At 43.4% G+C, this 17,250-nt stretch overlaps 1 protein-coding gene across 1 annotated transcript in view; it reads right to left on the bottom strand.

The window, feature by feature from the left end:
* Positions 1 to 17,250, bottom strand: part of LOC308135094 (receptor-type tyrosine-protein phosphatase N2-like) — a gene marked incomplete at its 5' end in the record, with an annotated part of 199,749 nt that overhangs the window by 44,125 nt on the left and 138,374 nt on the right. The window contains one exon of the mRNA XM_080502967.1: positions 11,124 to 11,336. Within this exon, the coding sequence (XP_080359093.1) occupies positions 11,124 to 11,336 (213 nt within the window). The remainder of the gene's footprint in view (positions 1 to 11,123; positions 11,337 to 17,250) is intronic.

Genomic DNA, 17,250 nt, shown 5'->3' with positions numbered 1-17,250 from the left:
CTCCCCTGTTGTTTACGGACGGAGCCGCTCATGAATGCTGAAGAAACCCAGTCCGCCAAAAATTATATATACAAATATATGTACTGTATTTTATGTTTCCACTTTTCATCTTTAGCTCACGAGTGAATTTCTTTTAAGAAGCACTATTATCCAGATTATATTTCAACCATATTCTTAGAAAAAGTAAGTAATCCAGTATTTTCATGGTTTATACGTGGATAATTTATTCAGTTTTGAACAATTATTTTTAAATTAAAACCTTAAACGACTGCCAGTCCACGTAGTGCATGTCATACAGACAAAAAAAAAACCCCACCCTCACATTGAGTGCAATGTAAATGAGAAGCAAAACGATATCCGTCCTTTAAAACACATCATATGAAAGCATGTGTCGCATGCATTAACCTCCAAGGACAGAAGACCTGGATTGGATCTCGGCGCCTATCTGTGTTTCTTTAATGAGAGAGATGCCGATGATTAACTGACAACACGTTTGATTGACACCGGAGGTAATATGAGCAGGCCTTCATTAGTCTGTATCTCATCTGAAAGATGTTCTCGGAGGCTGACACTGATCTATGGGCTCAGACTCGGACAGATTATTAAAACGCTCCTGTGGTACCTGGGCCCTGTGGATGCTGCCGGTGGAAGGCCGACACAAAACATGCAAACAAGATACTGCGGGAGGCACTGAAGCACAGAGACCGGCGAAGTGGTTTCGCTTCCAAAATGCCAGTGTTTTGTGAGCTTGTAACTGCAACCCTGATCAGCGGAGTGCTCTCGGTTTGAGGCAGTGAATGCACGATAAATAGATGAGCTGAGAATGAGTCTTTTATCAACAGAAAGGGCAATAATTCATTGGATTTTTTACAGCAAGAGCCATCCACGTTTTGAGGTTTTATTGACTCTGGATTGAGTCAAAGCTTGTTTTTTTTCTGACATTTATCAGGCTGGATAAATAGCTACTTAAAGAGATTAACCAGAAATACATCTGCTGAAGTTCAAGATAGCTGCTGTTTGAGCACATAAGGTTGTATACATGAGCTTTGCGGCTCGAATAAAGCATCATTGCTTCACATGAAAATCCTACGACACCAGAAATGGGTTTCTCTTGAGGTTTTTTTTTTTTCTTTCAGTGGTTGAAAAAATATTTTCAATCAAAGGAAGATTTTACAACATCACTTTGATTTACTCAAGTGTTTGACTGATGGTTGGAGGCCGAGTGCATTCGTCAGATTTATTTGTGCGTCTCTGGTTACGGTTCTGGTCTGCGGAGCTGTTAGTTCGGCGCCGTAAATCATCTCCTCTCATTATAAAGTCATTTTAATCAATACTTTGTATCAAATGATTAATGCATTTAATAGTTAGCTGCTTGATAATTGCATTAATGTATGATGAAGCTTCGCGTTACGACCCTCGCTCATCCTGTCAGAGCTATTTTGGGCACGTGGAATCTTCCCGACTTCTTCTGATCGGGCTCCACAGTAGCGGTGTAGTGGATGGCTCTCTCGCCTCAAAGCAAACGGGGTTCCTGCTTTGACACTTTGTAGGACTTAGGAGCCTTTTTAAGTAAATTGGTTTAACTATATGGGTTTTTAATTGTCTAACTAGTCTTGCACCTTGTAGCGCCGCATTATGTGATAATGGTGCGTTACGTAATAATGTAATACGTTTTCAACTCACTATGTAACAACGGAGCATTTTGTATTAAAATTGTTGAACGCGTTTTTAAAATAAAACTTTGCCGCATTTTATAACAATAGCTTGTTACATATTGCAACAGTTATTACAAAATGTCGATGCGCCATTTTTTAATGGAAGAAAATGTCACAATTTGTTGTATTATGTAATAATTTTTGCTCTCTATCCATAGACATGGTTCTATCTTTACTAATGAGGGAAACAAATGAAGATTCAGTTGGACTAGAATTCTATGTCACTCTTTGATGTTGCTCATGTATGCACCAGATTGTATGTGCTACTGATTGCATTTACTTATCTAACCAGCAATGTGGTTGTCTGGGGTGCTTTAAAAATACGGTCTCAGTTCAGAGCTCACTTTAAATTCAGACAGTCTCTGATTGCAGCTCCTATTCAGTGTATTGTCAATTTTGCCCCCCATCTTTGATCGACTCATCCTTTCAGCAATGGCACAAGAAAGGACTGAGATGCATTGAGGATCTCTTTAAAAATGATAGATTTATTTTGCTTGAACAGCGAAAGAAGGACTTTGACATTCCACAATCAGACTTTTTCAAGTACTTTCAACAGCGTAGTTTTGTTAAAGTATCTTTCTCTCTAACTCTGCCTCCAAAAAACATGGCTTGATGAGTGTCTGACCTTAGATCCACTCGATAAAGGTGTGGTGTCGGTAATTTATAACAGAATCCAGGGTGCCAGCATCCCCTTCGTTGAATCATTTAAAAATTCAATGGGGGGGAAGAATTAGGTGAAACAAACAGCAATTACAAGAATCCACTCATGGTCTACTGCAGTTTAAAGGTGCTGCACAAGTTGCATCTGTCGCCTAGTAAAGTATCCAGGCTGTACCCAAGTGAAGACCCTTTCTGTCTGAGATGTGGTCATGCCACTGGCAACCTGAGTCACATGTTCTGGTTTTGTCCCCAGGCTGTAGGATTTTTGGGAGGGAATATTTAACACAATCTCATTTAGATGTAAAAAGAACATCAGTCCAAGTCCCATTACAGCTTCATTTGGGGTTTTAGCAGATATCTCAGTGACGCCTCATCAGGCAGCGGCAGTGGCCTTTATGACTTTACTCGCGAGACGCTTGATACTGTTTAACTAGAAAAAGTCAGCTCCACCAGCACTTAAGCTTTGGGTGGAGGAAGTAATGTCCCGTTTGAAGTTTGAACAGCTGAGATGTAGCCTAAGCAGATCAATTCTAAACTATGATAAGCTATGGCAGCCATTCCTTCCTTATTTTGAGTCCAAACTCAGTGTATAATTTAGTTGTATAATATGTATAATGTATAATATAATATAGTTTTTCCAACACTGATGTATGAGGTCATTTCAGTTCATAGTGCCTGCTGTTTTTGTCTTTTTTGTTTGTTTTTAAATAATATTTAAGTTTATGTATGTTTACAAATGCCTAAAATCAATAAAAAGATTTGAATAATAATAATCATTTAACAGTAATAACTGTTTCAATATGTAACAAGTTACAAGAAAATGCAACAGATGATTACCAAATGCTGCGTTATTACATGAGGCGAAAACTTCTTACATTATTGCACCATTATTACATAATGCGGCGCTGCACGCCCTTCTTATCTGTGAGATTTGCTCTCTTCTTATGAACCCTGGCAGATTCCTCTATCTTCCTTTTTGCTTTTCCAAACGTTTAAATCCCCACCTATGGAAAGCGTTCATGTTCCACATCTATTAACCAGCCTAAGAGAAGCTCGGGGCGTCGGAAAAAAAAAAGTTAACATAACACAATATATGTGAAATACAGTGTCTTTATTATATTTGGAAGCAACTACTTCTTTTTCTCTGAGGATGAACCGTCTCTGGGTGTTTGGTGGTCTGGTGTTGATGCAGATTGCAATTTCAAACTGTCATTCCTCAATTTCTCACCCACAAAAGATGCAAACAGCAAATTTTGTCCATTACTTCTTTGTTTTGGATGGATTCAGCTTTCTCTTTAGCCTCACACTCTGCTATTTCTTCTCCAGCTGCTTTACTCACGGTTTTATATATATTGAAGAATGGAAATGCTCACACATAGCAGTTTTGTGACATAAATTAATTAAATGCTGACTCACAACATAAAAAAAAAAGTCATGATATTTGAATCAGCGATGGAAGGGGCATTTCTATGAAAAATGTGAAAAAAAATATAAAGATTGATGATTGATGGATGGATTGATAACACTAAATTGCTGATACATGAATGTGTGTGTGTGTGTTAACCTGGTTGTGTATTCATGCTAATGCTAATTTGCGAAAAGCAGTGTAGAAGACTGAGCAGGAAAAATAACAAAAAAAACAGGCGTTTCCATTGTACCAGAGGTGGATCGCACTAAATGCCGATTTTCACGTATTTAATAAAGAACAAATATTGGCCCCATAAATTGTTGTGACCCCCCCCCCCCCCCCCAGGCTGTCTGGCTACACAAGAAGAGAAACAACAACAAAAAAAAAACCCACAACTGAGAGTCCAATCAGTGCCGAATTGTGGGGCGTCGTGTCGGGGAGGTGGTGGTGGTGGTGGTGGTGGGGGGGGCATGATCAACGGCATTCATATTTCAACGAGCCCACGCGGTGAACTTTGCAGCTGCAGCAAAATTCTTTTATGGTGTAATTAAAACGGCTTCAAAATGGCTTCCCTCCGAGAGCCAATTAGAGGAGAAAAAGGCGAAAAAATTTGAAGAAACAATATAACCGGGGACAGGTTTAGAGTGTAAACAGGGCAGATTTACAGTCCCGGGGCCTCCTCCTCTCCTCGGGCACGCGTCCACGAGAGCACACGGTATCTTTATTTACAGCGTATTGATTTTGGAGCGCGTGCAATTCATCATGCTAATCACTCCGGTTTATATCCTGGATGCCAGTCTCCTCCAGCGTTAAGACAGTGTTTGCCGTTTTCACTTGTGAATTCGAGGCATTAATGGCAGAATAGTCGCGCACCCCCGAGAGTGGGATTTCTGAAGAGACACATTAAGTCTCGTTTTCTGCTCCGCGGTATTAAAAAGCTAAAATGCTTTGCTGAGCGAAACTTTTAACAGATCAGAGGTGATTTTCTTCCTTTTCAGGAAATGAATGTAATAAAAAAAATCCTCTCTTGCCGTAAATTCTGCCAAAAGTTGAAGCCATGTGAATGGTCGTGTCTGAAAACCTCCTAACGGGGGAGCATCAAGGTCACCCAGCAGTCCAAGTCTGCAGCTGCCAAACAGGATGAGCAAACTCTCTTTTCCGGGATGTCCGTATTAGCTCTGTCTGTCCCTGGAGATTCATTTATACAATGCTAATGAATGAAATGTGTTTTGGTCAATCCAAGATGTTGGAACATCCATTTCCACAACTGGATTAGCTCTGACAGTAAATACAGGTAGATAGAAGCAGGTTGTGATGGATTTCCAAACTCCAGCAGGCTTTTGAGGCCTTAGTAACTTGATTTGGAAACAATGGAATGAATGAATGAAAATGAATGTCCGTGTGGAAGGAAAGACAATCAATCTTAAAATTGATGGCAGTACCCATAAAGCATTAAGGATGAGGGTTCCCCCCCCCCCCCCCCTTTTTTTTTCAAGCAACAAAATCAAGCACAGAGTAATGACATTTTATGCTTGTAATTAAAAGAATGTTTCTTGGGTACGAGGTCCCGTTCACGAGACGTTTCAAATAAAATGTTTCAGAAAGTTTCGCGTTTCCGCAACAAGTCCATGGAGGTTGGCGCTTTTGTTTATTTGTGTAATGAAACCACACACACACACACACACGTGCTGAGATACACTACAAATATTAACAATGGGAGTACGCACACGTTTGATGGATAAACGACAAAGTTAGATTCTTACTACAGAGACTGTTAACTATAAAACTACCAAGTCCCAGGAGAATATGGACTGGGAGTCAAGACACTCTGGAGTCCGCCATTGTTGTTATTGTCCATCTACTCGCACATGTGCATATTTACTACGGCCATGATGCACATGCACGGAGGAGGCATTGGAGTTTTTTTTCCAAAAAGTTCCACTTTGGGAGCCGTTTTTTAAAAGTTGCATTTTCAATGTTGTCATGGGAACGAACCCACAAAACGCTACAGACGTTTCCATTTTCACTTCAAAACAGTGTCACATAAACTCAGCCTAGACCTTTTACTGTTGAACAGCCTGCTTCTATCTATTAATGTTACATTTGTAAGAATTATTGGTATTGGTGCAATGTACCCATAAAAAAACAAAACAGCTCTATTGTAAGTGCAGAACCAATTAAAAGAGAAAAAAAAATCAGGCTTTTCAATTGCAAAGAAGCATGAAGACATACACATTTCCTTACTTTTGAATGTTTTTCAGTAAATGTAAGATTGGTACACTGAAAGAAGAGGAAACCGATTCCCAGAGGGCTGAAATACAATTCACACCAAAGCTTTCACAAAAAAAAAAGAATTGAAAGTGAAATTGCTCTTGCTTCTCCAAAAGAAATCTATCAAATACAAGTTGCCATTACCCCAAAGAAGATAAACTTATTTCATGGCCTCCGGCTAAATAAAAGACTTGACACAAGCTTGTTTCAGGCCAATGCAAAAGAAAGTGGGAAAAAAAAAAGTAATAAAAATCAATAAACTCCACTAAGGTTGAAGGCAAACGAGCGCGAACCTTGAGAGACGTAAATACATGAGCGGCAGGCGTGCATCTCGTCAAGCCTCCTCGCAATGGGAATGAACACACACACACACACACACACACACACACACACACACACACACACACACACACACACACACACACACACACACACACACACACACACACACACACACACACACACACACACACACACACACACACACTGCCCCATGGGCATCATGCCAGGGAATCGGCTTGGCGCCTCATGACCGTCTCGAATCATGCTTCACCCCGGGGCGACGGCTGGGCGTGTCGGTGTTGGGAGGCGTGTGCCACCCAAAGCACCCCCACCCTCCACACCCCCCCACCCTCCCCCAGCACTCTCATAAAAGCCTTCTAAACAGGGGAGGGAGGTTGGGTTCGGGGTGGAAGGGGGGGGGTTCGGGGGCTGCTCCTGCACGGGCCCGTTGGGCTCCCAGGGGCGCCTCTGTTTACATGCCCTCCTCACCAAAACAAATTCAGGGGCCTTCACCCGGGCGCTGTGCCTCGGCGCCCGTACAAACAAACTAACAAAAGGGACACATGACACAATATGGCGGTGTCAAGGCAGGGTGAGGAACGCAGTGACTGAGGGAGGGAGAGAAAAAGATAGACGGGAGGGAATATGAACTGACGTTTAACATGGAGTCCATGTCTGCCGAAAGCTTTTACGCTGATAACAAAATAATCAAATGAATACGACATACATTTACCCTTCTTGGATTCTCGGCTTGCTTGGTATGTTATTGAACTGATTTAAACGTATTTATGCTCACAGTGAGGCGGCACAGCACTGAACACTGTTTTCATTTGCAATTGAACTCTATGGGATGGCATTTGAGCCGATTACTGAAGATGCTTGAAAATGATAAACCTTCACATTCTCAGATGCAGTGGAGGTTTGTGTGTGTGTGCGTGTGTGTGTGTGCGCATGTGTGTGCGCGGGTGTGTGTGGCATAAAGTGACAGAAGGCTGACAGCACCCCAAATGTAACAATTGGGTTCACAAAGTAATAGATTTCATTAGCTTTGGTGTTTGAGCTTGTGGAAATGGCTTCTATAATCTTGTACATGAGGTGAAGTCTGGCCGAAAACTGGAGACCATCATTTTTAACTCTTTAAGTTCGGTCTTTCATCTGTGTAATTAATTGTATCAAAGAATTACTTTGAACACTGAACAGAGTAAGACTTTAAAAGCGTTCATTTGTTCCACTTCAATCAAAAATGAAGATACATTCATCGCCTTCTTGGTAAATAATAATTAAGCGGGTATATCCAACCAATATCCATACCGAACAATACTTCTGTGTATGGCATCACAGGAGGTGGTTTTAGAAATATGTCTAGCCTCATTTATTGATTCAAATGCTGATACCAACATTTGACATTTTTTGACAGAGATTTTTTCAAAAATGATTAGAACACCTGAGTCAAATTCTAATTATTTCACCATCAGGTTGTCAGAAAGCACCAGTGTGTGAGAAAGGAGAGGAAAATGAAAGAGGACCAGAATAAACACACTACAGAAGGGAGACACCGAGAGAAAGAAGGAGTAGGACTGCTACTTAAGCAGAGTTATTGTTTCCTTGTTTAAACTAAATAGAGATGTACTGGAAATGTGTTTTCCACTTCTCCTTTGGCAGCGGAAAGATGTTATCATGCCAAAGAAAGTCCTTGAAATTGAATTGAGACAGAGGGACAGAAACAAAGTGTGGCGGGCAACAAAGAGGAGAAGAGACGACTCAATGGCCGATCAGTTAATTTGATCCTGGATCTTAGAAACTCCAAGCGGATATCTCCATTAGTTTCCAAAATTGTGCTTCAAGTAAATTCGTGGTTCGGGTGCTGATATCTTGAAATGAGATAATGCCGCCTCCAGATTATATCTCCTGATTTGTGAGGAAAAATCCATGTGAAAAGTTTGTGATTCGCTGCAATCAAGTGTGATGATCTCCCGCTGCTGGCTCAAGAGTTTCTTCAGCTTTGAGTGTGGATGGGGAAAAAAAGAAAAGAAAAATGTTTAAATCAGATGTGAAGATAAACTGAAGGCGACGTTTTAGACTCCCATGTCGGCAGCAGAGCAATTCAGGCACCGACTGACTGACAAGCATCATCGACTGCGTCCCCGCCCAGAGCGAACGACACGGTGTGCACGTTCCGCTGTCGACGCTTGTCAATCAACGTCTCCTTTGTCGGGCGTCGGCCAATCCCGCGTCGCGGCTGCGCCGGGACCGCGTGACTGGCAGGACGAGGGCCGCGGCGCCGCGAGCCAAAGGTGGAGGGGGGATTGGAAAGGAGCTGCAGGCACGTTGACATGAATCGAGGGCAGTGTGTCTGTGTGTGTGTGCGTGTGTGTGTGTGTGTGTGTGTGTGTGTGTGTGTGTGTGTGTGTGAGGGTGTGAAGTGAGGCCTCAAACAAATGTGCCAAGGGCAAGAATCATTAATATGCAGTAGCTAGTGAGTGTGCACATGCATATACCGTACACGTGTGTGTGTGTGTGTTTGTTTGACAGTCAGCAAGAAGGAGCTGCAGTAGTAAGGTCGTCAGGCGGCCTGCCGCTTCCTGTCTGCTTTAATTGCATGTAGCCTTGGAGACTGCGCTTGTGCGCGCGCCCACGCACGCACGCACGCACGCACGCACACACACACACACACAGGGAACCCCTCTGCACAGCGGCGCTGACAAAGAGACAAGGTTTACGCGGCTGAGACGGAGCTGAGCGTGGAGCTGAACGTGGAGCTCTTTCAGCGGGGATGACGACGGCTCACTGTCGAGATTCGATAAAGACGACGGAGGGGAGGGAATCGACTGCAGCAGCTTTGGGAGTCTGAGTGAAAACGAAGGGCTGAGCGAGCCCTCCCCGAGAACGAGCGACACCGAGGCTGCTCCTCAGCTATTAATCAGATAAATAATGCGTAAACACAGTCTTAACGCGTGAGTTTTAATTAGCATTTTTCCAATTAGAGGCTTAAAGTGATTTCAGAGGCAAGTAACTGAGGAGATAAGTTTCTCCACACGCAGGGAAAACAAATATTTCATGGAGAGTGCGAAAGGTGTGGAGCTAAAATGTCACCCTGTCATTGGATATGTTGAAATGACTTTGAGAAAGTGTTTTCTGTCTCTTACTCTGTTTCTCTTTCACCCTTTCCCTCAAACAATAGCAGAAAGAATACCGTCATGAATGCACACAGCTCCCCAGTGAGGGGAGGTAAACCTTTGACGCAGCAACACAGTCTATTTCAGGAGTTTAGGAAAATAAATAAATAAAACCCCCGGAGAAGAGCATAAAATGTAAGCACTTAGGGGCCGGGCCGGGCTCATTATAAAATCAATGCTCACAGGACCACTCTCATTTAAAAACATGGCGGGGAAAAGGTCAGGCAGAGTGACGGAAAAATCTCAATCTAATTCTTTGCTCAAAAAGCCACTTAATATTGGATTCTCTAAATTAAATTTCACACTTGGCGATTCTGGCCAAAGGATAATTACAGCAAGCAGAATGCAGGCAGGGGGTGTGGGCGGCGGCGGAAAATAACTTGAGGTGGAAAACCTGTTGGATGGTTGATATCTCTGCGTGCTTTTAACAAGAAATTACAGCTGGAGACCAAATAAAAACCGCCGATCGACCATTGGTCCAGCTGAAACGCCATAGAAATCTTCTTTCGTGGAAATGACCAGGAATTTAGAAAATTTGACCTCGTACTGTAAAATAATTCAAGATTTCTTTTAGACTTTATACTTCATCGTCGGGCATAAACAATCATATAGCATTTGAATTCAAATCCATGCATATTTCCTGTCATAAATATTGAAAATGTAACTACATGGGAAAAAAAGACCCTCAGGATTTTCCATATTTGATGTATTTGGTGCATCGGTTGTCTTTTTGAAAATGGACATTCTGCAGTTTGCACTGGTTGCATGCATACAATGCATATAGTGTTCTAGCCATACCAACAAGCGAGTTTGGGCCTGGGTGTGATTGTCTTGATTTTCTCGAGTGCTTTAAGAGTCATATAATACATCTTTTCAACACTTCCACATGGGTCTCGTTGGTCCAAATGCATTGGTTTTTTTTAAATGTATTAACCCAAATCCATTTGAATACCCATCATAAACATGTCCATCTTGTGAAGACGAATAAGTACTTCCTCTTATGGTGGGCAGGTCAAAGGGGGGGGACTACCTCGACTGCGATTGGCTAAATCCCTAATCACACTTTATAGGGTTTGATTTCTTATTCGCTCGTTGGAGCAACCACTTTTTAAAAACTGAAACAAGCATGGGAGAGAGATGACAGACTTTCTTCACTTCTGGGGAAAATTACTACTGTTGGAAAATGAATTTGACATAAGATGACACTTATAACTCATTTTTTTCCTGGTGGGGGTTCTGACAGTAGAAGCTTGATGCCTTGTCTTCTCTAACGTTGTCAAAAACCTCAAAATAAGACACTTTTTGGAATATTTCCGACAAATTAAATTGCCCATGCGAGTAGATGTGTTTATCCTCATTTGGCTTCACTGTAATATTTTGGCAAATCATAACTCGGAGAGGTGGTCCAAAGCCTTTCAAGGACTTAATTTTCTGAGTTATTAATTGCTGTCGATCCAACACAATTTTACATGACAGAACATGACAAATTTAAAATATCTGTACCCATAAAGTAGACAAGACTAATGTGAAAGTAAAACTAAAACCAGTATGTTTATGGGGGGGGGGGGGGGGGGGGAAGCACAGCGACACATCTGTAGTAACACCTCCTACCTGATAGGTGGCGGTAGCGTCGCTGCCCGTGTCCGTCCCCAGGTTGGTGAGCTTCTCCTTGAGCTTGTGGTGCGAGCGATGGCGGAGGCAGTAGACCACAGTGGAGGCCAGCAGCACGCCCACGATGCACAGGATGGACACCACAGTGAGGATGAGGAACTTGGTGGACTCCGCCTGGCTGTACTTGGTGGGAATCTGGTTGATTTGGCTTCCCTGTGGGTCAAAGAGAAGAAGAAAAAGGCACGAAACCCGCAATTAGCATGATAATATTCACACAGAGTGGTTTCATCATCCAAAAACGTTGCCTTTCCTTTTTCTCGATAGTTTCAAATTTCAATATTTGGCTGTGATTCATCATTACTGTGTGTTTTTGACTGTGTGTGCTACAAATGTGAAATTCAAATGACAGCGCTGTCAAATGTCAGAATCAAATCTGTGATGCTGGAAAAGGCGGAGCGGGTCCGTAATGGAAGCGGCTGCCACGGCAGAGGTGGTGTGCTTTCAGGTGATTTCACTGATCAGACAGAAAACAGAAACTAATCTGCACAATCATCTGGATCTGGCAGAGTGTTTGATTGGAACAACCCCGCGGGCTCTCCCGAGCTTCACGGCGCACGGTTTGATACCGGTGGATTAAAGCATCCGCCAAACAAACCACTAAAATCCTTATTTCGACAAGATAATCTATCTCAACCTTCTTAAAAGGCGTTATTTATGGCCACAGTTCACAATCCACCCAACCAAAAACCACGACAAAAAAAACAAAACAAAAAAAACCCTGAAAAATTAGAAAAGCAGGAAGTGTGCATCACATGCTTCTTTCCTTTTTTGTGTGTGTGGAAACACATAAACATGCATATCAGTGTGCTCGATGAAAAGTATAATCACAAGCGTTTGTTCCACCATCTGTGCCCAGGAGTGCGTGGAATGCATAAAGTCCTGTTTAGCAGAGCAGTCTGGATGTCTCCAGACAGCTCAGCGCACCGTTTGCTATATGGGAGGAATTTTTTATTTTTTTTTCCTGCCTGCCACCGTGAATGGAAGGCAACAGACGCTCCTGCTGTCTTTTAACGACTGCCTTGAACAATTCCAACCCCGGACCTCGATTTAATCCAGCATGTGAGAATCACATCCTTCAACAAACAACTGGAGACTCAAGATTTCTTCTTCTTCTTCTTTTTTTTTTCTTTTCTGTATGACAAAAGTGTCTTGTTTAAACCAAGTGCTTGAAAACCACAGCGTTACAGCGAGAGCGCGGCTTTGACTGCCGCATACTGTTCATTTTCAGACACCAGTGAGCTCCACATAATGGGCCTGTTGCATTTTTTTTTCTTACCTGACTACCAAGAGTTAACAATGGGCAAAATAATTCCCCGTTATTACACGCTGCATAATGATCGTGACAACAAAGAGAGACGCGAAAAACCAGAGGAGAGGAGCTGCAAATTGCACTGCCAATGAAAAGGCCCACAATTGCTCCAGACAAAGAATTATCAAAAGAAATCAATAGCAAAAACAGCTTTTTGTGACTGCTTTTTCATTTTTTTTTCCCACCACACATCTTTGCAGCCTGTAAAGAAGAAGAAGGAGAAGAAGTAAAGAAGACGAAGAAAAAAATTCAGTTCTGTCCCTCCATTGGTAGATAAATTCTAACACTAAAACTCATTATTAGTTGGCCCTGCTGTAATTTTATGTTGCATTTTAAGCTTGTTTAATATCGCTTTTGTATCCAGCGAGTGAAGGGCGCAAAAAAAAAAAAAAAAAACCCAAACCCTTCACCTCACAGAGTAAAGGAGGGGAGGGTTTAAAAGAAAAAAAAAATCCCTGTCCCCTTGGTGGTAGAGGTCACAGAGATTAGGCGAGGTGCGGCGTGGTGAGTTAATGGAAAGGAGGCTTTTGAAAGCAGTAGGCAGAGAAAGAGGAGTGGGGGTGGGGGTGGGGGGGGCGCCCTGTCGAATCCCGCCTGCCTGCCTGTCAGCGCACAGAAACCCTGAATCCCCGGGAGGTGGGAGGTGAGGTGTGTGTGTGTGTGTGTGTATTGGGGGAGAGAAAGGAGCGATGCATCCCGCGCTCGGATTGTTCAGGAATTCTTGTGAGGGTTCAGGGGAGTGACCCCCACCCGGCACCATCAACCCCGCTGCTCCACCCCCCCCCCCCCCCCCCCCCTTCTGATTTCATTCATTGCTTCTGCTGCTGTATTCAGCACCTGATAAAGAGTGGCCGCAGAAAGACCCACAATGAGGGCCGGGTGTGGGGTTGTGTGTGTGCATGTGTGTGTGTGTGTGTGTGTTGGGGTGAGGGGGGGGGTGACAACAGTTGTCCAATGCTTTGTGGGGTGTCCAATTTGCTTGGGGAGCCCTAAGCCGTACTGTAAAAGCTGGTTGCATAGTAATGTGATGGCCCTGAAAGGACACAGTGGGCGTCTAACTGAAGCCGCTGCACTTAAAGGCTACCTTCTCAAGTACTGAGGGGAAGAAAGAAAAAAAAAAAAAAAAACTATCATAATATAGCAGCACTAAATGTGAAAAAAAAAAGTGAGAAATTCCCTCCAAAGTATAGCATATATAAAAGATTTATCCACTAGTAAACTCAAGTTACTATGGAGGCTGTTCATAAATCAGTAATACACATAATGCACAGAGTCTGTTTATGTTACATTAGGATGGCTGCTTGTATTAATATTGCATTAGGCGTCTGTAAAAAGCAGATACAATTGATTGTGGCTGGCTTGGGTGTTTTTAATGTTTCTTTTCATTAATGTGGTTTTAATGTAAAAGATGGCGGCAGGAACCTCAGCATCATAAACAAACGGGGCTGTAGCCTGTACATGTAGTGGGCTTGGCAGAGACCATTAATAATGCATTATTGCTGATCCCACGCGCTTCCACTGCAATCATCTTTTGCAAAATGTGTTTTTTTTTTTTTTTTTTTTTTTAAATCAAGGATCAAATAACTTCATTTGTCATTTTACTCCCCGAGTCATCTCATTGTTTTGTCAAATTAAGTTTCATGGAGAGGGACTGCATCTTGCTCGCCTCAGTAATGGTCCATAATTCAGAGCTCTAACTGTAACAGCTCAGTCATCTTTCATGGGACAGATGCCGGCGTTTCCACATCCCCCCCACCCCCCCACCACCACCACTCCCCAGCTCTCTTCACATACACACTGATTCCACCTCCCTCCCTTCTCTTGGTCTCTTTATCATGGCTGCCTCGCATGTCTGTCTATTGATTCAAACAAATGTAGCCTGACCCCACCTGCTTAATCAAGTTTGGTTGCAGTTGTTAGTAACAGTAAAAGGGGGCGGACAAAAGTGTGTGTGTGTGTGTGTGTGTGTATGTGTTTGAGTGAGCGAGAGAGAGGGAGAGAGAGAGAGAGAGCGAGAGAGGGAGAGAGAGGGAGGGAGGGCGTTCGACTTGTTAGTTCACGACGATGAAAAACGAGCAGCCATTCTGCGCGCGCTGCAGAGGCAGACGTAGCAGAAATTTGCAATGATTGAAAATCAAATGTTTGCTCGGGACCGGGGAGGCGGCGGATCCTCGCCCGAGCCGGCGAGCGCCGCACGACGCGACATCGCGCGGCCCTCTCCCGATACGCGTTCCACTATGAAACCAAACCCCTTATCTTACATGTGAGCGTTGCCCACACCGCTCCGTACGTTTCCAATAATAAAAAGGTTATCTGACGGGCGCCGAGGCCTCTCTCTCGCTGTGTGTTAACACGTTTCCACGGCTGCATTGAGAGAGCCGTGACTATTAACTGCAGCTCAGCCGGAGTGGAGTGAAAAGAAATCTAATCTCATTTATGTTACTGGTGAGATTGCAAAGTAGAAAGAGGGAATAATCTGAGACAAGATTGAGGAGGAGTTAAAGGACCGGAGCCAGAAGAAACTAGAACCAGGCTTCAATCTGTATCATCCCTGGCTTAGATGTTGTGTTTCTTTTCCTTTTCTTTTCTCTTCATCGTCCCGCGCAGGGGGGGAAAAAAATACAACAAGAGAAAATCCTGTTTGTTTCTGGACGAAAATCAGACGTTCTGATCAAGTCTCTTTGCGGAGAGCGGCTCAAAATGAAAGAAAAAATGTCTTATCCCCCCCCCCCCCCCCCCGCCATCACCAAAAGGCAAATGGGGAGAAGGGAGTTCCTTTCATGCTTCCACCCCTATTGTCCGTCTGCTCCCACCAAAAATTGATTGTACTTGCAGATTTTTCTTTCTTTTTACATTTTTTTTTTTTTTTTTACATTTCACATAGGCAAACGTGATTTGACATACAGTGTGCCTCTCCTCCTCCTGACTGAGTGTTTCTGAAAGGCATTACCAGAGCCCAGTCAAGGATGCTGGCTGCTCTGTCTGGCTCTGTGCGCTGCTGGGTTCATCCCTTTTCAGCAAGTATCAGACACACTCCCTGCAGACAGATAGGCATCTTTGAACAGGAGGAGCGAGAAGAAGAAGAAGAAAAAAAAAAAAAAAGCAATGAAGAATATCTTTTAGGGATTTGGGGGAAAATTCTTAGTTTTGCAATGAAAACTGTTTCTGCCTCAACCAGCATTGTTCCCACAAAATATGCAGGTAGAACATCAATTCTTAGTCCTATAATCCACTTTGCAGGACTTATTAGTGAATAAGACATCACTGAAATCAACTAAGTCATTAGAATAAAAGTAGAATTCGCTCACAAAGTGTCTAATATGATGTTTTGAGTTTGAGATAAAGGGTTCTTGGAGTGGGAAGGTCTCCCGGTAGGTCTGAGCACGACAGTGTGTGTGTGTGTGTGTGCGTGCGTGCGTGCGTGCGTGTGAATGGGGGTGTGGATTAGCCGGGCTTCCATAGACAAAAGGCAGATGGATTTGCACAGCTCTGGCTTATTCAGAGCGGGTGAAAAAAGGTCAGAGGGAAAGCCGCGGACGGCCATTGTTTTCCTCCATCGTGACTGCTGTAGGAAACAAAGATCCGTCCCTCACCTCCGATTCATCCCAGGCCGTGGAAGGGGAAAAAAAAAAAAAAAAAGTTCAGCCGGGGCTTTAGAGCCAAATGTGGAAAAACACACTTAAAAAGAAGAAGCTGCAAGTTTGTAACTGAAACCGCTCCGGCTGATGTGTGATCTGAAACACGAGCGCGTAATGTGCACACACACTCTGACAGGCACAGTCACAACACATTTGATCGCCTGCTCACATCAGTACACTTGAACGCGATTTCAACACACACACACACACGCACACACACACAGACACAAGCTGCTTGTGCACAGATGAGTGGGCAAATGCATCTCGGAGAAAGTTCACGCGAAAAACACCCACGGCTTGGAGAAAAAAATGGAAGAAAATAAATCAATCCAACAGCAAGACAAATACTTTCAACTTGCAAGGCGTGAATCAATACGTCTCCTTGGTATCACAAATTGCATAGAAATTAGAATACTCCTCAAAGACGAAAATGCACCGCAAGAGGAGTCTCCGATTCAAAGTTTGCACTCCAGCAGTGCGAAGCAGCAGCGGGAGAAAATGAAAACAGCAGCAAATCCCATTAAACTGACTGTTATTACACCGTTACGCTGGGATGCAGCTGCATGAAGCTCCCTCAATCGGGGCGCGCCGTCAATCAGTGTCTAAACTCCGAGGATGCTCCCGATGCGGGGACGCCTTTCACTAAATGAGACTTTTTTTCCCCATCAAAATCTAAGTAGATTCAAGCAAGAACAACATTTATCTCATAGAGACACATATGAACACATCGGGCGAGAATTATTCAACAAATGTGTGGAGAACGATCACTCTTGAGCCCATAAGAGGAATGAATGAAGAGAAGAGCAACAGCAGGGTGACAATTCGGATATTTCATTCAACATTTTTTCGGAGAAATTAAAGGGCATCGGTGACGATGGATATTGTGACATTAGCATGCAAAGCAAGGGTTGAAATCCTACCAAAAATCCATGTTGAGGTAAAGCAACCGACAGCTCCTCCTGCGTCTATTTCCCATTCCACTCCGTCTGCACAGACTCTACAGACTCGGAGGCAGTGCCACACCGGTGGCGGCGGCGGCGGCGGAGGAGGAGGAGGAGGAGCAGGAGGAAGAGGAGAGAGAGACGGAGAGAGTTTCATCTCCTCCCATCATCCTCTTTTC

The sequence above is a fragment of the Blennius ocellaris genome, assembly GCF_963422515.1.
Source record: "Blennius ocellaris genome assembly, chromosome: 10".
Classification (NCBI taxonomy): domain Eukaryota; kingdom Metazoa; phylum Chordata; class Actinopteri; order Blenniiformes; family Blenniidae; genus Blennius; species Blennius ocellaris.
This window is presented reverse-complemented; position numbering and strand designations above follow the sequence as displayed.